We start from the raw sequence: 22,156 nt of genomic DNA, 5'->3' as shown, positions 1-22,156 counted from the left end.
GTCTGGGCAATGGATGTGCTGCTGTGAAATGGAGACAGTGGACAAAGGAAGCAGCAACTTTGAAAGAGCTGCGGGAAACGGCACGTGTGGAGGTTTGGGGAAAAGATCAAGCTCCTTTTGGGTCATTTAGCACTGCAGGTTTATATGCAGCTTTACATCAAAGACAAAGGAGACAGCGGCTGTGTGGATTTCTACAGGGAAGGCTGTGCTGCAGCCTTATTGCAGCCTCCTGCATTTACTGAACTAAGTAAAATGTTTCCATTTTTCCTTGGTGCTGCTTACATCTATTGCTATTAGATTTATGACAGTTTTATTAGAGTAAATAATGTAGCAAAGATGATTGCAAATCTATTGCTATACTAGTATTTTTTTTCTAGTTGATTAATTAGAACGGCTCGTTTCTTTATTTATGATCAATTTGGCAATGTGTAGCGCTTCTCTTGCTGAATTCTGCCGGGTTTCTGAGCATGGCTTTAAGTTTCTATTCTGCTAAGTCAAACTCCTCTGTCTTATTTCCATAAATAAAGGAAGACAAGTACGTCCACCCAGAAAAGATAGTTTAGTAAGTGAACTTTATCGCAAAAGTTTCCTTTCCACAGTCCCTGGTGGTAATAAAAGCCAGACTGTCAGGCTATCACAGAGTTGCAATCATGTAAATATCTGTTTAACCTTTGTATTTAAAACTTTTAAAACCACAAATTGCAAATATCTGTGGTTCGGACAAATGAAGGAACAGCCCTCGGCGGAACGCCTGCTGCACAGGGCGCCGTGCTGCCCTTGGCGCAGATCACTGATCGTTCCGGGCGTATCTGCTGTGCCGTGGCAGCGCCGGTCGGTATCCTGGAAAAGCTCATCACCGCGTGGACTGGGCGGCGTCGAGCAGTGAGGGTGCAGCAGGAGGGTGGGCTGTGTGCAGGGTACGTGCCTGGGCTCTGCCAGCAGAGCTCCGGTGCCCTCTGTGCGTGCCCCGAATGCGGTGTGGGCTTCCCCGTCACAAGTGCAGGCTCTGCCCAGCACAGCAGGTTCCCTGTCGGGGCAGGCTCTAGAGCCTGCTGCTGTGCAAGTTGTAAGAATATGATGGACCTTATGGAATAAAAAAAAAAAGTGTTGATTGTGTGGTTTTTCCTTTTTTCTTTTTTTTTTCCCTTCCTCCTAGCCGTATGATAAGCAGTAAAATAGTAACTTCTTTTAGAAACTTGAAGCAAGTGGGAGGGAGGGATAACAAAGTCCATTCTGTTCCTCTAATTCAGTCTGCCTATTTACAAGCCCAACCCGTCAAGCATGTTGTCACTGTTCCTTGCAGCAAGAGGAAGATTGAGGCTTTAAAAGACTTATGAAGAATATATATAAATCCATGTGAATACCCTAAACCATCATAATTCATGTGGTTTCCGTGGATGCTGGCCATAGGCAGCCAGGGCAATTCTGTTGTGTTGATCCAAATGCAGCAGCAGTTTTACCAGGATGCAAAGATTCCTGACCACTGGCCCTGAACTCTGCTGTGGTGTTGCTGTCCTGTGCCTGTGTGAAAGGAGGGATTCCTGCGTGTGCGGCCCAAAGCGATGGTGAAGATTTATTATGCATTACAGAACAGCAATTCCAGATGAAATAAAACTGCAGGAAGAGATCAGGATTTTCATGTCTTGTATTGAGATGGCAAAATGGTTCTTTGGTGGCTTAGAGTTATTAAAGGTGTTGCTATCCTCGATGATTAGTTTGTCAAGTGTGCAGTATAAATCTGGATGGATAGTGCCTGGCTCTGGATCTGTGTCGGCCATTCCCTAAATGCTGGATGGTACATGAGTGACCAGCTCCTCGGCTGCCTCCTGCTTAAAAGCAGAGCTGCATGATTCTTCTATTTTTCTAAACCATTTGCTGTCTTTAATTGAAGACTGTGAGCCATTGTGCGCGTAGTGCCGCAGGATCCTTGTTGTGTAAGGGCCTTGATAAATATGTATTGTGTTGTCAAGTGTTTGTAGCTACTCCGCAGGTAGCGGTGGAGAAGCAGGCTGCATACAGTTAAGAGTCGTCGTGTCTCCGGGGTCAATAAAAACAAGATGGCACAGGGGATTGTGGGAAGAAGAGCCAGGGTAGCTGCCTTCAGCGTCGCCTGCTAATAAACCAGCTATTTATAGATCAGCTGAGGCTTTGTCAACTAGATCATTAAATTAATATTTACGTACTGGCTTCATTGTCTTTCACTGAAAATCTCATTTGCATTAGTGCTTGGGCAGAAGTGCGACTTCCTGTGCTCCAGATACACGAGTGCGTTCGATCGGAGTCCATGGCTTGCAGCGCGTGTGAAACCATTCCTGATAGATTCCTGCCTTGCAAATCCTCTCCTCCCTGTAGCAGCATTTTCCTATCTTTCTGTGCCTCTCATTTCTTGCAGGAAAGCTCACCTTTGTTCCCAAACGTCCGCAACTCATCATGAGGCTGATCTCGCTAGAGAGAGAGATGAGCAGCATTTCTGCATAGCAATTCCTAGTTAATCTCTGCCTCTCAGAGAGACACTTGAATTGTTGATGGCTTGTGGGTAATTTAATAACTAGCAGACAAATAAGATGTGTAGATTGTAGTAACTTAGCCCAGATGCAAAATCCCCTATCCCTATTTGCATCTGTTTGAATGAATTTTGGTATAAAAGTTTGCTTTTTTTTGCGTTTTAACACCAGTGAAACAGCAGTGAGAAGAGTGGCTGCTCAGTGAAGCTGCGTTGATCACAGCAGGCTCCACACCTGGCTAAGCAGTTTCAATCCCCTGTGCGTGTGTGTGTGTCTGTGTCTGTGTGCCTTTCAAAAGGAAAGAGTAATCTACTTGCTAGACCTGTGTGTCTCTCGTAGTCCTTGGACGACCTTGAACAGTCATTTAACTTGTGTTTATTTGCCCATCTCTACCTGGGCAGATATTACTTCTGTGGTTTGGAGTGTTGAGGTTGAATGGATGTCTCGGAAATGTTGTGGATGAGGAGCGTTACTGAAATGTAAGGTATTCATACCGGCTCTTCAGACAGCTGATTGGAGTTCAGATTCACCTGCCTGTCTTGCTGTTTCTTGCTTCAAAGGCGTTTGGACACTTGGATTGTGCGGGAAGTCGGAAGGCAGTAATCGTGGGGCTATGATGCAGACAGGTGTCACAGCCTTCGCTCAGCTTCCACTTCTTAGCACTTGCAAGGCTGTTGATAAGGTCCTGTTATGCCGGTATTGTGTTATTCTTATATCTGTCTTTGACCTGCGAAGGGTCTAACAGCATCCGTTTCCCTGACACCTCTGCAGGCTCTCTGGGCACCTCATTGCTCTTTTCGGGAAGAGAACATTGCAATCCAGTTACTCTGTCCGCAGAGAGCAGAGCTCATCTTCCCGTGCCAGCCTAGTTGCCATGAAGTCAGAGCTCAGAGAGCAGGTTGCAGTTTATCTCTCCAGGTGCGTGAGGCACATAATATCGCAGTGATAATACAGTATGTGCTGAAACCATTCACCTTTTATTTATTCTTTTTAAGATAGCAAAACCTCAATTTCCTCCCCTTCAAAACATCTCTTCTCTTGGCTCACAAGAGAGGGGGTGGGACAGACCAGCTGTGGACAGGTCTGGGAAATGTGGAAATTGGTTCCTTGGTACTCCAAGTCCAGTGACTTGGCCTGTGCTCGTTTCACCACTGCCTATTTCATTTTAACTTTAATTCTTGCTGAAGGCAGCACCTGATTCTTACATTTTCAGACCTACCAGGTTTTTCTGCCTTCTGCTGATATTCAGGGGAGATGGGGATGTGGTTTTCTGCAAAATGTCAAGGTCTCTTCCTGGAGAGCTGACAGCATAGGTGTTTCATATGTACACGGGCTATCGGGATGAGGCATTCTTACTCAGAAACTCTGGCTGAGACAGACAGACATTCCTCCTGCCACGGAGAGACAGGCAGGCACTCACTGTTGCCAAGCCTTGAAGTGTTTGGCATGTTTTCTATTGCCCTAGTTTTGTGGAGTTGTTCCTGAAGTTTTACAAGTACATGAGAATCTTAGCTCTGGTTTTTTATTAAAAAGAAAAAGGAAGGAATAAGTAAAATAAAGTAATCTAGGCCTCCTGCCTAGACAGCAGTGGTATGGGAACGTGACTCAGGTGCTTAAAACCAGAAGGCAAATGAAATAACCCCGGTGCATTTCTCAACAGTTTTACAAGTTAACCTTGTGGTTTTTGGGGAGTTTCTGACTTCTCTCTTGGGTTTTGGATATGTGAAGAGTGTGCAGCACGGCTCGTTTTCTTGAGTGAGGGAATATTTGCAGCTCTGTAAGAGTTCACACATCTGCAGTGTCCCCTGCAAGCAATAACGAACCGACCGAAACAATCACTCTCCCCAAATTAGAAGAGCCCTGCATTTTTCCAATCTCGTTTGCATTCTGATTTGTTCTTTTTTCAGTTGTTCCACTTTTCAAGCCTTCCTTGCAAACAGGAGGATCTCAGGCTCTTCAGTTTTAAGCAGAAGCCAAGATTTCATGTAAGAACATGATTCTGGGAAGCGGAGCTTTGACATTTTCATAGCTATGTCATATATCATCAGAATTCCATATGAGCCGGCAACACCGTTTACGCAGAGACGAACGTAATTATTCACATAGAGGCCCTGTTCAGGTTCGTACTCCCTGGTTGATCTACAGAGAAGACCAGCTGGCTCTGCAGGCCCATGTTTGTGTCCGTCCATGGCTTGCAGGGACACACGAGGCTTGCAGGAAGCTGCCTGCACACTTTCATGTTGTTTCTATAGGCAGCTGTGGAGGTACGTGCTCCTGAAAGCACCGACGAGTTCGTAGGCACACACTCGTACCTCTGCGTTGCCTGAGTGGAGGGACACATGCAGTCAGACTCCCACAACAGAAAGGTTTCCAATAAAGTTGAAACACAGAGGTATTGTTTGTCCAACCGCTGGCAAACGCACAGAGCCATTGTGTGGGTCCTGAAAGCCTTGGCGCTTTATTCTCTGCAGACTGAATGGCAGCCGCGGGTAATAATAACACAAGATTAAAAAAGCCAACATTATAGGGGCATTTACAACCTGCTGAGAGAGTGAAATCTCAGCAAGGCTGAGCTGTGTCTCTAGCGATCCTACGTTTTTACTGCTTGATAAGGAAATGATGGGCAGCTCTGGAAAAATGGCCACCGTGGAGCATATGAAAGGGGAGCAGGTTGTCTGTTCAAATGCTGCGGTAAGTAGAGTGGGACAAATGGAAAAGCTCTCTGCAAATCAAGTGACTGGCCTGTCCCCCCCCATGCTGGGTGGGCTGGGGGGTGTGTATGTGTGTTTGCAGGCCTGTGTTTCCTTCCCAGGTGGGTTGAAAAGCTAAGGCTGGCTGGCATCTGTGGGTTCAGACTCAGTTTGCATAATTTAGAGCTTTGTGCTTGGAGGCCTTTGGTCAGCATCATCCAGGGGTGGTGCTTTGGTAGCTGTCAGCAGGTCTACTCAGGACCACTCGTGTGAGAATGTGGCTGTGGACTGATCATGGATGAGAGATGGATGGTAGGATTAGCCTTCCGCCTGCAGGAGCAGCCAGTCTCTCAGTGAACTTAAATTCTGGGAGTCAATAAATATTGAACTCTCTGAACACAAGCCTCAGTAATGACAACTACCTTACACAATTGAAGCTCAACTGACTGATACCGTCTTAGATGTGGAATTTCATTATTTTCAAAACAAACAAAAAAGAAACCCCACCCCACCAAAAAAAAGTAGTAAATTTTTTAAGGGACTGTTCCTTGTCTTAAGAGTAAAGTCTTTAATTCAGTGCTAGTTCTAACGATTTAACATGTATGTCTTATAAAGCTCTTTGTGAATGTAGAACTGTCTAAACAGCTTTAAAAGACCCATCTTTCCTTTGCACCCATGTGGAAGTTGTATTCAGTAAACCAGAGGCAGAGTATCAGCCCGTAGCGACGTCCTCTCTGGATATGCCTAGGCTGCAGAATAGTGATGACATATCAAATCCAACCCTAACCTTGCTAGCTTGAGTATTACCAGCAGGCTAACCCTGGCAGTCCTGAGCTGCTGGAATATGTTCCCACCTGTTCAGACAGGTTTTGCAGTCCTCTGCTACTCAGCGGGTTTCTGAGGTAGCATCTTACAGATGTGACCTTGGTCTTTGGTATTCACAATGCAAGGAGTGAAATGATGGGAGGCATTTTAAAGTAATAAAACATGTTTTAATAAGAATGCATGCTTACCTGGCTAGGGCAGGTGTGGTTAATGACCGTCCTTTTCCTGTCTAAAAATATTCTCATCCGTTCAAGTGTCTTGCTTTGCTTGTGCCAAGCAGCATGGCATGGAAATTGCTGGGCCTTGGGTGCTGTTTCTTGTGTGGGACGTTATGGGGATTCAGAAATCCAGGCTGCTTCACGGATTCATTTACTTGGATTAATGAATCTGTCCCTGCCTCTGTTTCCCCAAGAGTAATGTGAAGTTACTTGCGTCACAGGGATTTATGAGCTGCTTTCTATATTGGCCATTTTGTGGAGAGTGAAATTCCACTCGGAGGGCTCTGCAGAAGGACAAAGTGTTTGAGTTCATTCTGGTTTAATCCTGGCTACAGAAAATTGGCAAGTTCCTGCTTAAAGTCTCTTTAAGCACAAAATATAAATATCCTTTGATTGCTTTGTTTTGGTTTTGGGTTTTTTTTGGTCTCTTCTCTCTCCGTTTTCTCTCTGTTTTCCCGTCATTTGTGGTTTGTTTTTCTTTTAAATTTTACCTGTCTTCAACTGCAAACTGTTCAGGTTGGGACCTGAGAGCTCCTCTGCACTGGCACAGACCCGTGGAAGATGACTGTGAGCTTGCTTTTTTTCCGCAAGTTGCAAATATGAAATGAAATGTATGTTAGTGGTAAGGCCTTTGTGGGAAGGGGGTGCAAAGAGGTGTTGAGTGACACTAAAATAGAATGGTCTAGGAGGGGGGAAGAGAAGATGTAGGTAAAACTAAATATGGCACTTGCTTTTTCCCAGAACCTTTGCAGCAGAAGTATGGATGTATTTCTATTTGACAGCTCCCTCGTCTCTCTTTCCCTCTCCCTTTTCTCTCTTCCCCTCTGGGGCTACTGTTTTAGGATGAGTTAGTTCCAAATAGACAATACTTTTCTAGCAGATAAACGGACACCTAAGCAGCTGCGCTGGTATCTATCACGAACAGACATGCTGCACAGTGAGGGAAATTACAGGATGGGACCAGCATCATTTGTCATGTTTAGAAAAAAGGAAGCTCCCGCTCCACTTGAGCAGTGTCCACAAGACAAGCAAGCAGCACACTTGCAGACTGCCACTTTCTTTTCCAATCTTTTTAATACATTTTCAAATACTCATATTAAACATTCCGCCTTTAGGTCCTCTTTGTAAAGGATGTGTTTTAGACAGATGGAAGCAGATCTCTGTCCTGACACAGATGCAGGACTATAAATTTACAGTGGAGGAGATAGGAAGATAATTATTTAGGAGGCTTTTGTGGCTTATTCCAGCATCTTGTATTCTACTGGGGTGCCTTCTGAAGAGGGAAGGGGACAGGAAGCAGCTAGAGAAATGCTGAACTTGCTTTTCACTTGGTAAAGATTAAAAACCTTTGAAAAAGGATTTGGAATTTATGCAGGAGGAGATGTTGATTGGGAAATAAAGATGCATCTCCTGATGTTCGCCATTCTCCCTTTGTTTGCTCAGATCCATGTTTCAGGTTGTAGGGCATCTTGTCTGCTGTTCTCTTAATTGCATTGGTTGTGTTGGGTGCCGGTGGGCAGTTGCTCAGAACAAATCTGTCTTGCTGAGATACTGACTACGACGGCTCCTGCGTTCAGGACTGAGCGTGCAGCTTCACGCAGGCTGCTGCCTGGGTGTGCCTGTGGTTGGGCATCCGCATGCAATCGCGTGACTGAACATCTCCATGGCCTCCCAGTCTCTTCGCAGCCTCTCCGTTCCAGTGTGCGCGTTGTGCCTGGCGGGTATTCCCAGTGCTCTCCTGCCCGGGTGGTGGATTCCCTGCCTAGTGCTCACACAACTTCCCTGCTCCTCGTCTCCTGGGTGTTGTAGAAGGGGAGTGGCAGGGTGAAATGTTTTAGATTTCTTGAGTGACTTCTGAAACCTCTATCTTAAGAGGTGTGGTTGAGTCATTTGACTGTCTCAGTTCAGGCCATTAACATTTCAAAATGCCTGTTATTTTTCTGTCTGGTTGCCTGAACTTGATAGAAGGTTGTCTAATTGGGGCTTGATGTGGACCAGCTAACCAACCAGGCTTCTCTTCCTTGTGGTCTCATTAGATCTTGCAGCTCCTGGAACCAGCTATTTCAAGATACTTAAAGATTGGCGAGAGTTAGACATGCGACTAATTCTTTAAAATCTGATGCTCAAATACTGTAAATGCGTAGTCAGCAATAAGCTTCTGGTGCAGAAGAGTTGCAGTGCTGAGTCAAAGGGGCTGATTCTGCTCCGAGATATTTCAGTTTCTGGTTTTGTACCTGGGCAGCGGAGGTAGTCTCTCAATACTTTTTTCTTTTAATAAATTTATCTTTAGGCTCTTTACTGTGACCCTAGTCTTTGGGAGATGTTTCACAAAAACAGGTAGAAGTTATATCCCACATTTATCTGCAAATAGACATGAAAATTCCTAACCCTCTCTTGGCTCTATCATCACTGATTTTTGCCTCTTCTGCCAGAGAAAAAAAAAAAAAGAGAGCAACATCTACACCCGTACGGGTGAGATGAATACAACTATCACACAAATAAAATTACTGGCTGCCAAATAGCAACAGCTTAATGAAAATGTGAACTGTTAAACAAATAAAGCCAGTCAAGCTCATAATACTTTTGCGTGGAATTTCACTGTATCGCTGAGCAGAAATAGAATTAGGCGTAGAAAAAGGATATCTGGAGAAGCTGTCTCTGCCTACCACTATGCTAGGTATGTGAAGCTGGACTAGGCACAAGTGAGCCATACCTTAAATGTGGACATGCTACCCTGGCCTGGGGAGGAAATCTCTTTATCCATTGCAGGAACCTTCTAAAGCAAGGCAGAAAGGAACAAGCATTAGATTTCCTCTGAAGCCTAAATGCAAATAGTGCAGGAGAGATGAATCCCTTGAGAACTGTGTGGCTTTTTGTGTTTCTTGAGCATCTTCTGCTGGTGAATAATTATCATACCTCTGTGTGGTTGGTAAGTAGCATTACTTTTATGTACAGAGGGGAAACCAAGATGGGGATTTATCTACAGCTGCTGGGCGAAGTCTGACAGCAGAGCCTAGGACTGCAACTCACGCCCTCCAGGTAGTGCTTACCTTCCTGTAGCACATGGGAAAGCTGCAGAGTTTAGCAACACTCTCAAGTGGCAGATGGAATCTCCAGGATGAGAATTCAACAACCACTATTGAGGTCCCATCTCAAAGGCACAGTGCCATAGCTGAGGGGTTGTAAAGTGTTTTCAGCAGCTCGTTGCACTGTACTCAAGGACTGGACTTTCCTGTCCTTCCGTCTTCATGAAAATTCCCAGAGTTAAAAGACGTGCTCATTAGGACTAGTGCAGGTTAATAATCTGTTCCAGAATGAGATCCAGAAACGCAAAACACAGTATGTAGGGTTGGAATCAGCTTGTGAAGAAGCCCTGCAGCCAAGGAGCTGCTGTATCTGCCTTCAAACAAAGTGACGTCCCCTCTCCCTGGCTTCTCCCATCCGGCTGTGTATGGCTGTGAACAGTCAGAGGCGAGAGATGGGATGGGGTGATCCCTTGGAGTTCAGAGGCCAACTGGGCTTGTTCTTTCTATCTCTTTTCCTCCTCTCCCACCCTGATGGCATTTCTTCACAAGAAAGCATGTCTCAGCTAGGCTTGGTCTCAGACTTGTGTGGAGTCACTGATGTATTGAAAGTGTGTTGTGTCTGGGTCATGGGAAGCTTTAATGCACTGTGGAATTAGAAATGTTGTAGGAGTTTATATTCTAAGTGTCTTTATTTTTTCTGGGTGACCTTGTGAAATTTCCTTGCACCAGATCTGTACCTTGCTGTCCTGCTGTCTTTATCTAATTTGTTTTCTTCTGTATGTTACTGACATCCAGTGAATTGTAATTTGTTTGAGAAGTGGCACTTATAACAAAGATCCTGGTAGTAATTCCTGTGTTGAATCCCTATATACACAATGTTATAGGAATAATTAAAGTCACAAACTTCAGTCTTGAGGGTTGCACAAGGGAAACCTATCCTGAAATGAGGCTTAGCATACCTGAGTTTTCTACTTCCAGTGCTTTTTAACACTAGGATTTGCTATTTTTGTTCCAGGACTGAAGCAGATTTAAGTGGAAGTCTGACATCCTGAATGTACATGTCCTAACAACAGTGTTCATCAGTCAGTATTCTTACTGTATCCTTTCTCTACCCCTTCTCTCTATTAATTTTCCTCAGTAGTCTGCAGGGATCATTTGCCAGCCTGATTCAAATTCCTGCACCTTCCTGGCTTCTTGTTTTATAACATCTTGCATCATGTACTTTCCATTTCTGTAATCCATTTAATCCAAAATACTGGAGTGGCTTTGCAGGTATTTATTACGTTTCTCTCTTCCTTGTGTTAGGAGGTAACAGGTCATTTATACAACTTAATCCAAAGTCTCTGGGCTTCTGGGATTTTTTTTTTTTTTCCTTTTATTTTCCCACTTATTATCCTGGGGGCTGGTAGCAAGAACAGGAATGAGAGTATGGAGAAGTTGCCTTTATTTGTGTATACTGTTTCATTACTTTATGCTCAGAGCATGGCTTGGCAATTTAGCAGTTAAACCCCTGCAGCCGACATCCCCCAGCAATAACATTACTGTTGCTTGTCCTTAATTTTTGGAAGCTTTGGGCTTAGGATTTGAAATAATGAAATGCTGTTGCATCAGTAAGTGGTTTTCCATTCCTTTTGGCTCTGGAAACGGATATTCACAGTTGGGTGAAGTTCATATTAATCCTTACAAAACCCGAGCTGGATTTGTACAAGTTGTCGTTGTTCTGCTTTAGAAACACTCTGTGCCTTCTGGATCCCTTTATCCCTCCCGGGGACTAATCCACGAGCTTGCGAAATGCGCGGGGTGACTCCAGTTGCGGGATGAAGGGGCATCCAGTTTATCTCCTTTTCCTCCTGCATCGCCTTCTCTCGCTTGTTCCAGAAAGGCACGGTAGTGTTTGTAGTGTGTGCTTTCTGATGTGTATAGATAGTGGGATGTAATTATCTTCCCTTGAGGTAGAGTCATTATGCTGGCTGTAAAGAGAGAGGGTCACAGTCCTAATGGGAAATGATTTTAAAGCAATCTTGACCAAGTCTAGTGGAGCCATTTCAGACCACTTAAAACTCAGCCAGTCCTTCACGGCACTTGTGATATGTCCACTTTATGTGGTGAGAGGCAATGGGACTGACGCTTGTCGAGGGATAAAGAAAATCTGTGATAAACTGCAGCACCGGCTTTGGGCAAGCGTTGTGTGCTGCCACGGGGGAGAGGGGCTGACAGAGCCCCGTCTCGATTATTGTTGGTTTTGATACTGATTTGGAAAAACGCAAGGCACTTGCAGAAGCAATAAGCCAGTAGTCATGAAATCCGCCACCTTGGGCTTCCCGTGTTGCAAAAGCTGCCCCTCTGCTTGATTCCTGCAGAGGTGAGAGGATGGCTCTTGTTTCCCAAGCAGGTGGCAGGGCAGATAGTGGCAGTGTCCCCAGATCAGAGCCAGGTTGCTGGTGGATGCTCTAGTGGTTTAGCTGGGAACATCAGGCTTCAAACTTGCCGTGACTTAAGAGGCAGATTTGGTCAGAGGTTGTTTAATAGCAAATACTACTCTGTGTTATAAGACATTAGAGAAAGACAGACTTCAGCATCCTTTGGTGTGTGGTGGAGTCGTGGTCAGTAGCAAGGTGAGCAGAAAGACTTTGGCAGAGCTGATGGCAGGTGGCAGTCAGCAGCTGTAGGTCATATTGAGAGGCACTGGCAGGTCTGTTGGGACCAGCCCAGGACTAAAAAGCAGACACTGCTTCACATAAGTGATTTTCTGCATTTCAGACCTGTGCAGAAGCAGAATAGGCAGGGCTGTGCAGGTTAGCAAAGCTCTAAGCTAGTACCCAGGAGAGCAAGAATAACTAGGAGTGAAATACTCCCTGTCTAATTTTCATCCTTTGAGCTCCTCTGTAATGTTATTGGAAAACAAAAATTGTTTAAATAATGGAACAGACCCAATGACATTGTGCAGTGATGCAGAAGGGGTGAGGAAGGGTTATTTCCTTTCTTTCCATTGCTTTTCTCCTCGTGCCTTTCCTCCCAAACGTGGGTGGAATCTGCATGTCAGGCACTAGCAACATCAGCCTGGCCTGGTGGCTTTTCTTAATGGTGAGAATGAGATTAAATGCAATTAACATTGATTGAACAAAAACTGCCCTCGGTTTGTATGCCGATTAATTAACAGCCATCCTTTCAGCAGTGGCCCTTTGTAGAGCGGTGTTTGTTCCTCCTGGCCCCGGTATTTTCTAGCACATGTCCAAAATCAAAAGCACTGAGCGTGTTCCCTACTGAGATGTCTGGGGCTACTGGCTCAGCGGGAAGACGCAGCCCCCCAACTGGGGTGATTTTTCGTGCAGTCTAGTAGCTGCAGAGCTGCTCAGTCAGTGGCAAAACATTTCCTGTTAAGCAAGGCTAATGACGGGAGCTCTCCGAGAGTTAGAACAATGATCAGAACAATTGTCTGGAGGAAATCAATGTTATAATGCATGAACAAACAGGTGAGTCTCAGAACAGCTAGAGATAGTTGTGCTAGTAAATAACTTCATATTTGGGTGATGCAGAGCAATAGGAGGTGTCAAGGCAGAGCAAAGCAGTGTGTTGGCTCTTGTGAGTCAAAAATGAATGAATGAGGAGGGGAGAGGAAACCAGAAAAACTGTTTCTGTTCATTACGCTCTGTTGGTGGGTTATGTAGACCAGAGGACTTCCACGTGAAAGCACTTTCTGGGGTGTTCTGACAATGTGTCTGGTGAGTTTTTTGAAAGGCGTCTTTTCTGCTGTCAAGCCAGCTTTGAAGACACCATCTGGGGAAGTAGCCAAGAAGTCATTGGGTGAACTTCTCTGCTTTGCAAAGCTATTAACACCAGTACAGAGAAGAGAGGAAACAAAACTCTCTTCATAGCTTTTTGAATTAATGTTTTTTGTTGCTGCCAGGCATACTCCTGCCCCTTCTTATTCCAAACCCAAGGACAGCAACTGTTGGGCTCCTGAAGGATGAGTGAGACAGAGAGGCTTTTCTGTGCAATAACTATATGGCACAGAAGTACTGTGATCCATTAGTCAGCACAGCTGCTCCACAAAATAGCCAATACCCTGAATGTAACAGAACAAATTGCACATAACCAAAAAATACCTACAGCATACATCAAACCAAAGTGACTCGAATGTCCCTTGCAGCGCTTTGGGGTGCTAATAGCCCCACAACAAATGCCTTATCCAGCAGAAAGGCCTTGAACACCCATCTTAGGACAGGTCAGGAGTTCTGTATTTCATTAGTGTCTCTTTCCAGACTAACTGCCATGAAAAAGTTGTGCGGTCACGTTACTGAAGTCTGCTGTGTGCCAACAGGTATCCTGGTTTTGAGGGAGCTGCCTGCATGCTGCAGGGAACTAGGAACTATGGAGATTAATTTCTACTTTGTCACTGACACTCCAAATGCACCGAGTCATTTATCATAGGGATCTGCTTTCTGATTTCTTCATAGCTACACAGTGCCCGTATGTGCGAGCACCGTGGTGCGACTGCTGAAAGGAATATGAGAACAAAGGTAAGGCACTCACTGGAGGAAACTTGCAGGATTTACCCCGTGAGACTGAAGGCTGGTTAAATAAATATGTCTTAGCACAGCTGAGGCTTGGCAAACAGCGTCTCTGGCAAACACTGAGGGAGGAAGTTCTTCAGGGTCTGGGCTTTCAAGGAGGGAGATTCCTCCACTGGCTGTGAGCCTCCAGTGAGGCCGAGAGCCGAGACGCGGAGCTAGCCAGCGACCGCAGGAGGCGGAGAGGATGCTGTGGACTCGCCAGGCAGCGCCGAGCTCCTACGCTGGGATGCAGACTGACAAAGAAGGAACAGGAGGAAGACAAGAGAACAGTGCGTTAGAAAATCTTGTTGCTGAAAACTTGCTTGCCCTCATGCTGGTACCAAGGCCTCCGCTCTCCATTATGGGAGAAGGACTGTGTTGGGTGTTGACCAGACTCCCTTCTCAGCAGAGGTGAGATTGGTGGAGCAGATCTACTTGCAGAGCTCGACCCTTTCTCCTCACTCAAGTGGAACCAGAACTGGAAAGCTACTGGCTTCCCCGCAGGTGCTGCAAAGCAGTGGGCTGTGTCAGCCAAGCAGATGGCTGATTTTGACCACTGTTCGCTCACAAGCGGGGTCTTGTCGTGGTGGAAGAGCATGGGTTAGTGGCTCAGGGTCCTGCTTGCGGGGAGGCGTGGAGGAGAGTGCTGCATGCCCTCCAGCTGGATTTGCTGTCGGGACTGAACACATTGCCATTCCTCTTTGTACTGTAGCCACAGCTGCGAGGAACTGCCTTTGTATGGACCTCTTTGTATGGACACAGTATTCACACGTAGAGGCGCTGGGCTGGAGTTCATCGAGGCTGGAACCTGGTGTCTACCTGACACTGATGGCTGTGGCATTAAAAATAATCTACCCTCCCTGTGCAAGAAGGGTACTGTCCATCCTCATTGGAGTGAGTGTGCGCTGCACACTCCAAGGCTGCTTGTTCCTGAGTTGTTGTTCTGCTATGTCTGCAGCAGAGACCAGCTAATGCCAGCTGTGGGGCAGTTATTTTGTGATGAGACACTGACCTTCAGACTGAGCCTCAACTTGATTAATTGGGAGTATCCTGTTGTGTGGGAACAGCTTGTGATTGTGAGTTGCCTGGACTTGTTGCATATGCAACTTGTCTGGTGCATATGCAATGATGAGGGCATGCATGTAGAAGAGGTAAGGCTGCTTCTTCCCTTTCCTGGCCCCTTCTGCTCAAGGTAAGTGTTGTAGCAACCTGGTAGCATCTTGCAGGGGGGATTCCAGGTTGGAAGGAAATGAAGGGATGCCAAATCTGTATCGGCATGATTGCAGTGCCAAGTGGAATTAAAATGCTGGTGTAAATGGTTGGCTTAGCAAAGAGTAAGTTTAGTCTTAGAGATATGGCGTCCTTGCACGCTATTGCACAGCATGTGAGGCATGAAATTGATGCAACTGTGCTTTTAAGTAGTTAGCCACAGGTTTACAAACTGGCAGCCTAGGAACAGTGAAAACAATTGTATGTGTATTCTAGCAAGCGTAGACTTATATGATGCGGTAGAAGATCACAAAGCCTGCAGAGCTTCCACTGTGCGGCATGCAACGGCTGCCTGATGCTCTGCAGTAGCTGGCAGAGGAGACCTCTGGCCTCCAGTGTTGTTAGCTGTTAATCATGCCTGCACCTCACGGCATATCCTGCAGGAAATCCAGAGGAGCAGAAGTTCATAGCCAGCCAGAGACAACTCTGGTTTCACTTTCCTTGTAAATTGAACCTTAGCAATACTAGAGGGTTCAGGATGGTAGTGGTCTATATTGGCGCGGCAAATGCTGCGAGATCTGGGTTGGCATCTGAGCAGGCAAGTCTGAAACAGCTGGGGAGGTCACCCCTGTGTGCAGGCTGTTGTGTACTGGGAGTGCTTCAGTTCCCAAGAAATGGCAGCCCTATAACCTTCATGAGCACTCCATGCCCCTGAGGAAGGAAGGGACCTTAATTACTCCGTCCAGCACAGGCTGGTCTTAGATGTAGTTGTATCAGGCCACTATTGGGAGCAGCGTGGGCTGATTGACAGTTTTGTTACCTGCATCCTTTGTTCACAGAAGCTTCCCGTGGTGAGAGCTTCACAGCAGGAATTTGGTGTCTGCCCTGCCTGGAAGCCCATCAGTTCTGGGTCCAGTACTCACGGTGCAAAAGATTTTGAGAAAGTTTAGTCATCGAGTGAGATGGAACCTGATGTTTTTGCAGAAGGAGTGTCTGTGGGCCTCCAGCTCGAGACATCCCTGGTATGTGGGTAGGTTAGGCTGGAAAGAATTGATTGAGGTTAAGTGCTGGTTGTTTGCGTTTTCTCCTGAAATGAGTAAAAGTATATAGTTAAGATTTTGAACGTGAAATTGTGTACCTATGATATTCTTTAAAATTACTTTAAAGAAAAGGGGTTTACTGCCTTCCATAAGGGTTAACCACAGAGTGGCCACAACAGTGGCTTTTTCACAAAATGTAGCATTCCTTGACACTTCGCTGAAGTGTTACAGTGTGAATACAGCAAATTATTGCAAAATTGATTGCAAGTTGTTGCTGTTTTGCTCATTATAATTTATGTGAGTGCTACTGGAGTTTTTAAAACGTATTGCTCTGTGCAAAACTTTTAATGATGAGAAAAATTACCTGGGAAATTAGAGTCAATCGACTAATACTGATGGTTCATTTGCCATGTTTCTGGATAAGCTTTGTCTAAATAATTTGGCAAACAATTTTCTCTTTATTCTTGAGTCCATTGAAGCTTTTCCAGTTTGTTATTGTTAGAGATGGGGCTGTCTTTGGAGATACATGGTCAGTGTAGACTGATTATGCTGACCTTGCAGGTGTTAGGCAGCGAATATCAGCCTGCTATGCAGAAGTAGCCCAAATGACATCCTCGCCTTCTAAGAGATACAGCCAAGTGTGCTAGTGTCATTGTTTTGTGATGTTCTCCGTTCTGATTCACATCCAAGGAAGCACAGCTTCCCTCCTAAGAAAGGCTAGTGTCTAGAAAGTAGAACCGAGCCCAGATCCAGCCCTATGGAAATGGATGGTGAGACCATGTGCAGCTATCCAGTTGTCTTTCTGCAGTTGGCTTTAGCAGGGCCCTCTAAGCATGGGTAAGTACTGTCTGCTCTGCAAAATGGAACTACGCCTATCCAGAGCATGAGGAAAAAGCAGCACGTTGATGGGCTTACCCTATGCAATTCTGCTGTTTGTGTAGCTGCACCAGCAGTTCATTGATAGAAAGATGCCAGTGCTGAAGCATGAGAGCTGATTACCTACGTTTTGAAGTAGAGTCCAAGATCGATACCCCCAGATCCCCAGGGGGTGAGGTGCTACCGCTGGTGCCAGGTGTGTTCTCATCCACTGATGATGACATTGTTGGTTTGATTTCTTTGACTTTATAGGGATGATATGATAAAAATAGGAGGAGACCATAGCAGGCTCTGCCATCTTCATCCTAAAAAGATTGAAAGTCTCCTGCTTTTCTACCCCTCAGTAGTCCACAGCTCATACACATATACCTGCAAGATCTGAGGATGTGTCACTTAGAAAACAGGAGATTGCTGTGGGGTCAAAGCAGGCATGACTTTGCTTTGAATTTTAGGAGGGTTTGATTGTGAATAGGATGAATGCTGTCAAACATGTCAGGAGTTGGGGCAGTCTCTAAGTTTCTCTTTCTTCCTCTCCCCTCTCTGGTGCTCACTCTTATGTCGATTCTGCTCCAGGATGAGTGAGTGGTGTGCGTATGTTTGATGGCAGCTAATCAAAGTGCTCTCATGTCTTACTAAGGCTGGGACTTAGTGTGGAGCTACACTTACTCCTGTGACCCAGCTGCTCCGAGGCTTACCTGAGACCATGGCCTTTCTCTCCTGCTGTAGGCTATTGGATTTATAAACCCTAATCATTTGCAACTGACCATATATTCTTATTCACAGAATCAGTCTCACCTTTGATATCATGACCTGCTGTCTTGCTTCTACAGTGCTCTGTCCCTTTAAGTGTCTTGTGTTTTACAGCTCGTGAAACATGATTTTTCTGTGGAATTTTCACCTTGCCTGTGTTGCTCCTTCATTTCTGAAGGAAACGGTCCCATGTCAACGGCTGCATAAGTAACTTGCTGCCTTTTCCTTTGTCTCCTTTTTCCTCCAGGAGCTGTTAGTTAATTCTGGATAAACATCAGCCATGAAAGAGCAGAGGACAGGGACCACAGGCTCCCTTGGACACCCCAGCATCCTTCTGGATAGACACTGACCAAAACTGGTGCCTTCTGCCCTTCGCAGTCCGAGACGACGACATGATTCCTCTTCTAATTGCCTGCATGTATCAGTCTCAGTGGGTGTTCCTGGAGTTGGGAAGGAGGGTCCTGAAAGAGGGGGACACTACTGCTTCCTTTTTTGTTGTATTACAATGTAAAGAATTGTATTGACCCCAGGTGCTTCCAGCACAGCTTGTAGCTTGGAGTCTTGCCCAACACAAGCCTGGTTCACCCTGTGCTAGCTTTGTTTTCACCAATCCACGTCTGAGTTTCGAGAGCTGTTATCTTTGTCCGTTTGCTCTGGAGAAAGGTGTCCGAAGTATTTGGAATTAACCTTGACTAGCTTGTTAGGATTAACTGTTCCTAGCATGCTCCCATCGGTTACACCAGCAGGCGTGTCTCTTCCCTTCCAAGGTTCCCTCCTAAACAATAAAGTGTTTAATGGTCACTGTGTGCTGTGAGATACTTTCAGTCCCACAAGTTTGTAAATTGCTGTTTTCTGCCTCCTGTCCATGCCAACAGAAACTCCCAGCAAGTGTGGGTAATAGAAATATTTCAAGTCACAGTTTATAAATCACAAAACTTTGTTCGTTTTGGTCCTGGGCTGAATGACTTTGGTTTATTTGAAAGTACTTGGAAGAGTGCAAAGTCTTTGCTGAAGCGAACTGGTGTCAATGAAGCACACCAAAAAAACTTTTGCCTGCTGAATGCAGAGCCCAAGTTATCTTTCTTTGCACCAGCTCCTGTAAGCGGTTCCTGCTTTGTCTGCCATAAGCCACCATCCCTTTCAACCTCGTGCTTGGTTTTGAGCCCTCTCCTTGCCAAGCCAAGGGACAGTGGGAGCTGTGTCCGTCTGGCATTTCATCCTTGTAGAGGTAGGTGCGTCAAATTTGCAAAAGACCTGTCAACAAACCAGGGGAGCAGGTCTAGCTTGGTGACTTGATTCCCCTTCTCTGGCTAAAGCTTCTCCTCTGGCACTGTTTGCTGCTCGTGTCCTCACTGACTGTATCTGACAGTTTCTGAAGAATGTGAACATGGATTTTTGGAGGTCATGTCAGAGTTTAATGTAGTGTTTATGAAAATGGATGAGGGGTGCTGAGGATTGTTTTCTGTGTTATATTCTGCTTCGTCTCTTTTTCCTTTAGGCAGCAACTTAGTGCTTTACATCTTCATTAAAGCAAAAAAATGCCTTTCCTTTTTGTGGAGAGCTGATGCCACACGCTCTTCCTCCTCATAGTGATGTTTGCTTACCCATGGCTCATCTCTGTTAGTCTCAGATCTTGCAAAAATTCCAGACTGTGCAGGTCAAACTTGCTGTCCTCAAGGGAGGAAGGGCAAGTTTTCCAAACCAAAATAGGACACTTGATGCCCTCCAATCTGTTTGTAGCAGTACTGGATGGGCTCTTGCTGCTTCTGCCATGCTGGCTTTTGGATCTGCTTGGGATAGCCAGGTTCTACAGAGCCACCAAACTTGTGACTCTGCATGCAGAAGTTTGGAGCACCAAGGTCTGTCCCTGCTTGGATTTTGAATTATTGCTGGTCTGAAGAGAAAAGTACCTATTTTATCTCTTCCTCGTTTTCCTCTTGCTCCTACCCAGTGTTGCCTTGGCATGAGTAATTTGCATGTCATTATTTTAGCTGCCTTAAATTGGGGGAGAATATGATGCCAGGGCTGATTATCTGGTGACACTGGACAATTTTCTCTGTTAGGCAACTGTAATACATTTCCATGTTCTTTTATAATGAGCTTTATTTACCAAATTGGCAATTCCTCTGTTGAGAAATAACTGATTACAGCATTCAAGGAGTTGCTGTCATCTCAAGATATGCAGGTGTCTGTGGAACATAAACAGATGTGATTGTTCAGACAGTGAACTCAATTGATAGAGGGTAGGGGGGAAAAATCAGCCATAAAATCATAAATGTAACATCTCCAGCTAATTTGGCCAGGTGCATTGCGGCTGTTTTGCAGCCCAACAAGGACAAAGTGGCAATCTTAAGGCCATACAGTACCTCCAGATGAGGGACTTCTTGATTATTAGCTGAAAATATACCTCTTGCGTGTCGTCACGCTTTAGTACCGGCTTGCCTAACTGTCCTGGTTTTGGCTGGGACAGAGTTAGTTCTTTTTAGCAACTAGAAGAGCTCTGTGTTTTGGTTTTAGTCTGGGATTCGCTATGAGAATGTCGATAGAGCACTGATGTTTATAGTTGACACTGAGACCTCAAGGACTTTTTGGCTTTTCATGTTTTGCCAGTGTGCAGGAGCACAACAGGCTTGGGGGCGAGCACAGCTGGGACAAAGGGTCCACAACTCTCCTTGTGATTCAAACTTTGACTTAAGATTGAGGGCCAAACTGGTCAATGAAGTATTCCATATCGTGCAACATCATGCCTAGTATATAGATGAAGGTTGACTGGAAAGAAGGGCTTTTGCCTTCCAGAGGCTCTTGCTCTTGGACTCTGAGTGCACACGCTCTCTTTTGTTCTCTTTTTGGGCCTCTCGCTCATCTGGGATTGCGGTGTCGGGACTTAGCTGTTTTGGAATCGTTTACTGGGATGGGACAGGCATTGGTCACTGGATGGTGAGCAATTACACTGTGCGTCACTTGTATGTATTGTAATCATTATACATATATTGATGATGATGATTATTATTAAAATGTTCTTAACCCACAGGTCCCCTTCCCTTTTCCCTGTTAATTCTCTTCCCCATTCCCTGGGGGTGAAGGAGAGTGGGTGAGCAGCTGTGTGGCATTTAGTCGCTAGCTGGGCTGAACCATGACTCTAACTCTGTCTCTGGTAGTCTCTGAGGACAGACATTGGTTCATTGTGTAGCCTTGAAGCAGGAAACTCTTCTCTCCTGCCATGTTGGGTTTGATCTTTAGCTTACTCCGTGATGAATGTCTACAAACTTCATGGTGATGGTGCATGTGGGGATTCTGGTCCCATCTGCCTTTCAGGCAGTCCTGTCCCTTTGGTATTTCCTGGGCCCAGGAGCAGTTTTGTTGCTACTGCCCTCGCCATCAGCTCAGATATCTTGAGCCTGAGGAAAAATACGATGAGCAGATAGGAAACTGCTGAAGATGAAGTTCATTTTGCAGAGCCTCAGCTGCTATCTGAGTAAAAAATGTGCAGGTAAGCTTCTTGAGTGAGTGTTTTCTCTTCCACCCTCCCTGCTCCCCCATCTTTGCTGCTTATGTATTATCGAGGCCCTTGCAAAGAAGGAAGAAGCCCTGCATCATCTTTTAGGTTCCCTCTCCTTACGTTTCTCCTTGATTGCTTGTTGGATATTTGGAGCATCATTTGTTTTTTTCATGCAAGATTGTGACAGCAGGTGTCAGTTACGCTCCAAAGTGGCAGAGATCATTATTCCTGGAGCCTGATGTCCAGTGTTGAATAGAAGTCCTTATGAGACAGCTACCATCACAGTTGGCACTAATGGACAACTAGAACAGCAGGAAAACAAGGTCTGAATGTATTGTAGAAGCTGACTTGGAAGCAGTTTCCTCCAAAGGCAAGTTTGAGGTAGGGTAGGGGCAGCCAGCCCCGCTGCTCTCTGTGCTGCATGTGCTGGCTAAAAAGGAGCTCTTTTGTGTCCAGGAATATCTGTGACCTGTTCACCTACTAAAACCAAACCCGGCCAATGCCAGATGCAGTCCAGGCGCAGGGCTCCGTTCAGCTGAACAGCTGCACGTCCATTTTATCTGCCTGCCTATTGCAGTTCTGTGTGCAAATTGAGTAATCGTGTGTACAAATGCATCTGGTAATTTGGATGCAATGTGCACAATTGTGGTAATTTCATGTGAAAATACAGGCTTGCAGAGTGCCCACTTTATGAGTATGAATTGTTTTAAAACTGGCCAGATGAATGGAAGGAACAACCTTTTTATTCACGCGTAATTTCTTAGTGTTGCAGGAAGAAAAAAGAATAAAACCAATGAAGTTAGAGAAGATACAGCAAATAACAGAACTGATAGAAATTTTCCAGTAGGCTTCAATAGCTTTTTAAATGAAACATTCAACAAGCACTTTGAGATTCCAGTGTGCAAGAACATCTCAGGCTCTCTAAGCACCAAATTTGTGATCTTGCATAAAAACACAACCCATTGT

The 22,156-nt window shown here is 45.4% G+C and overlaps 1 protein-coding gene across 1 annotated transcript in view; it reads left to right on the top strand.

The window, feature by feature from the left end:
- CHCHD6 (coiled-coil-helix-coiled-coil-helix domain containing 6) overlaps positions 1–18,492 on the top strand; it is a 115,907-nt gene extending 97,415 nt beyond the window's left edge. Inside the window, exon 9 of the mRNA XM_086618900.1 lies at positions 17,939–18,492. Coding sequence (XP_086475026.1) covers positions 17,939–17,962 — 24 coding nt within the window. The 3' untranslated portion in view covers positions 17,963–18,492. The remainder of the gene's footprint in view (positions 1–17,938) is intronic.
- Positions 18,493–22,156: the final 3,664 nt, after the last annotated feature.

This window comes from Tauraco erythrolophus, chromosome 12, assembly GCF_009769465.1.
Source record: "Tauraco erythrolophus isolate bTauEry1 chromosome 12, bTauEry1.pri, whole genome shotgun sequence".
Lineage (NCBI taxonomy): Eukaryota > Metazoa > Chordata > Aves > Musophagiformes > Musophagidae > Tauraco > Tauraco erythrolophus.
The sequence above is the reverse complement of the archived record's forward strand: the minus strand, read 5'-3'. Positions and strand labels throughout refer to the sequence as shown.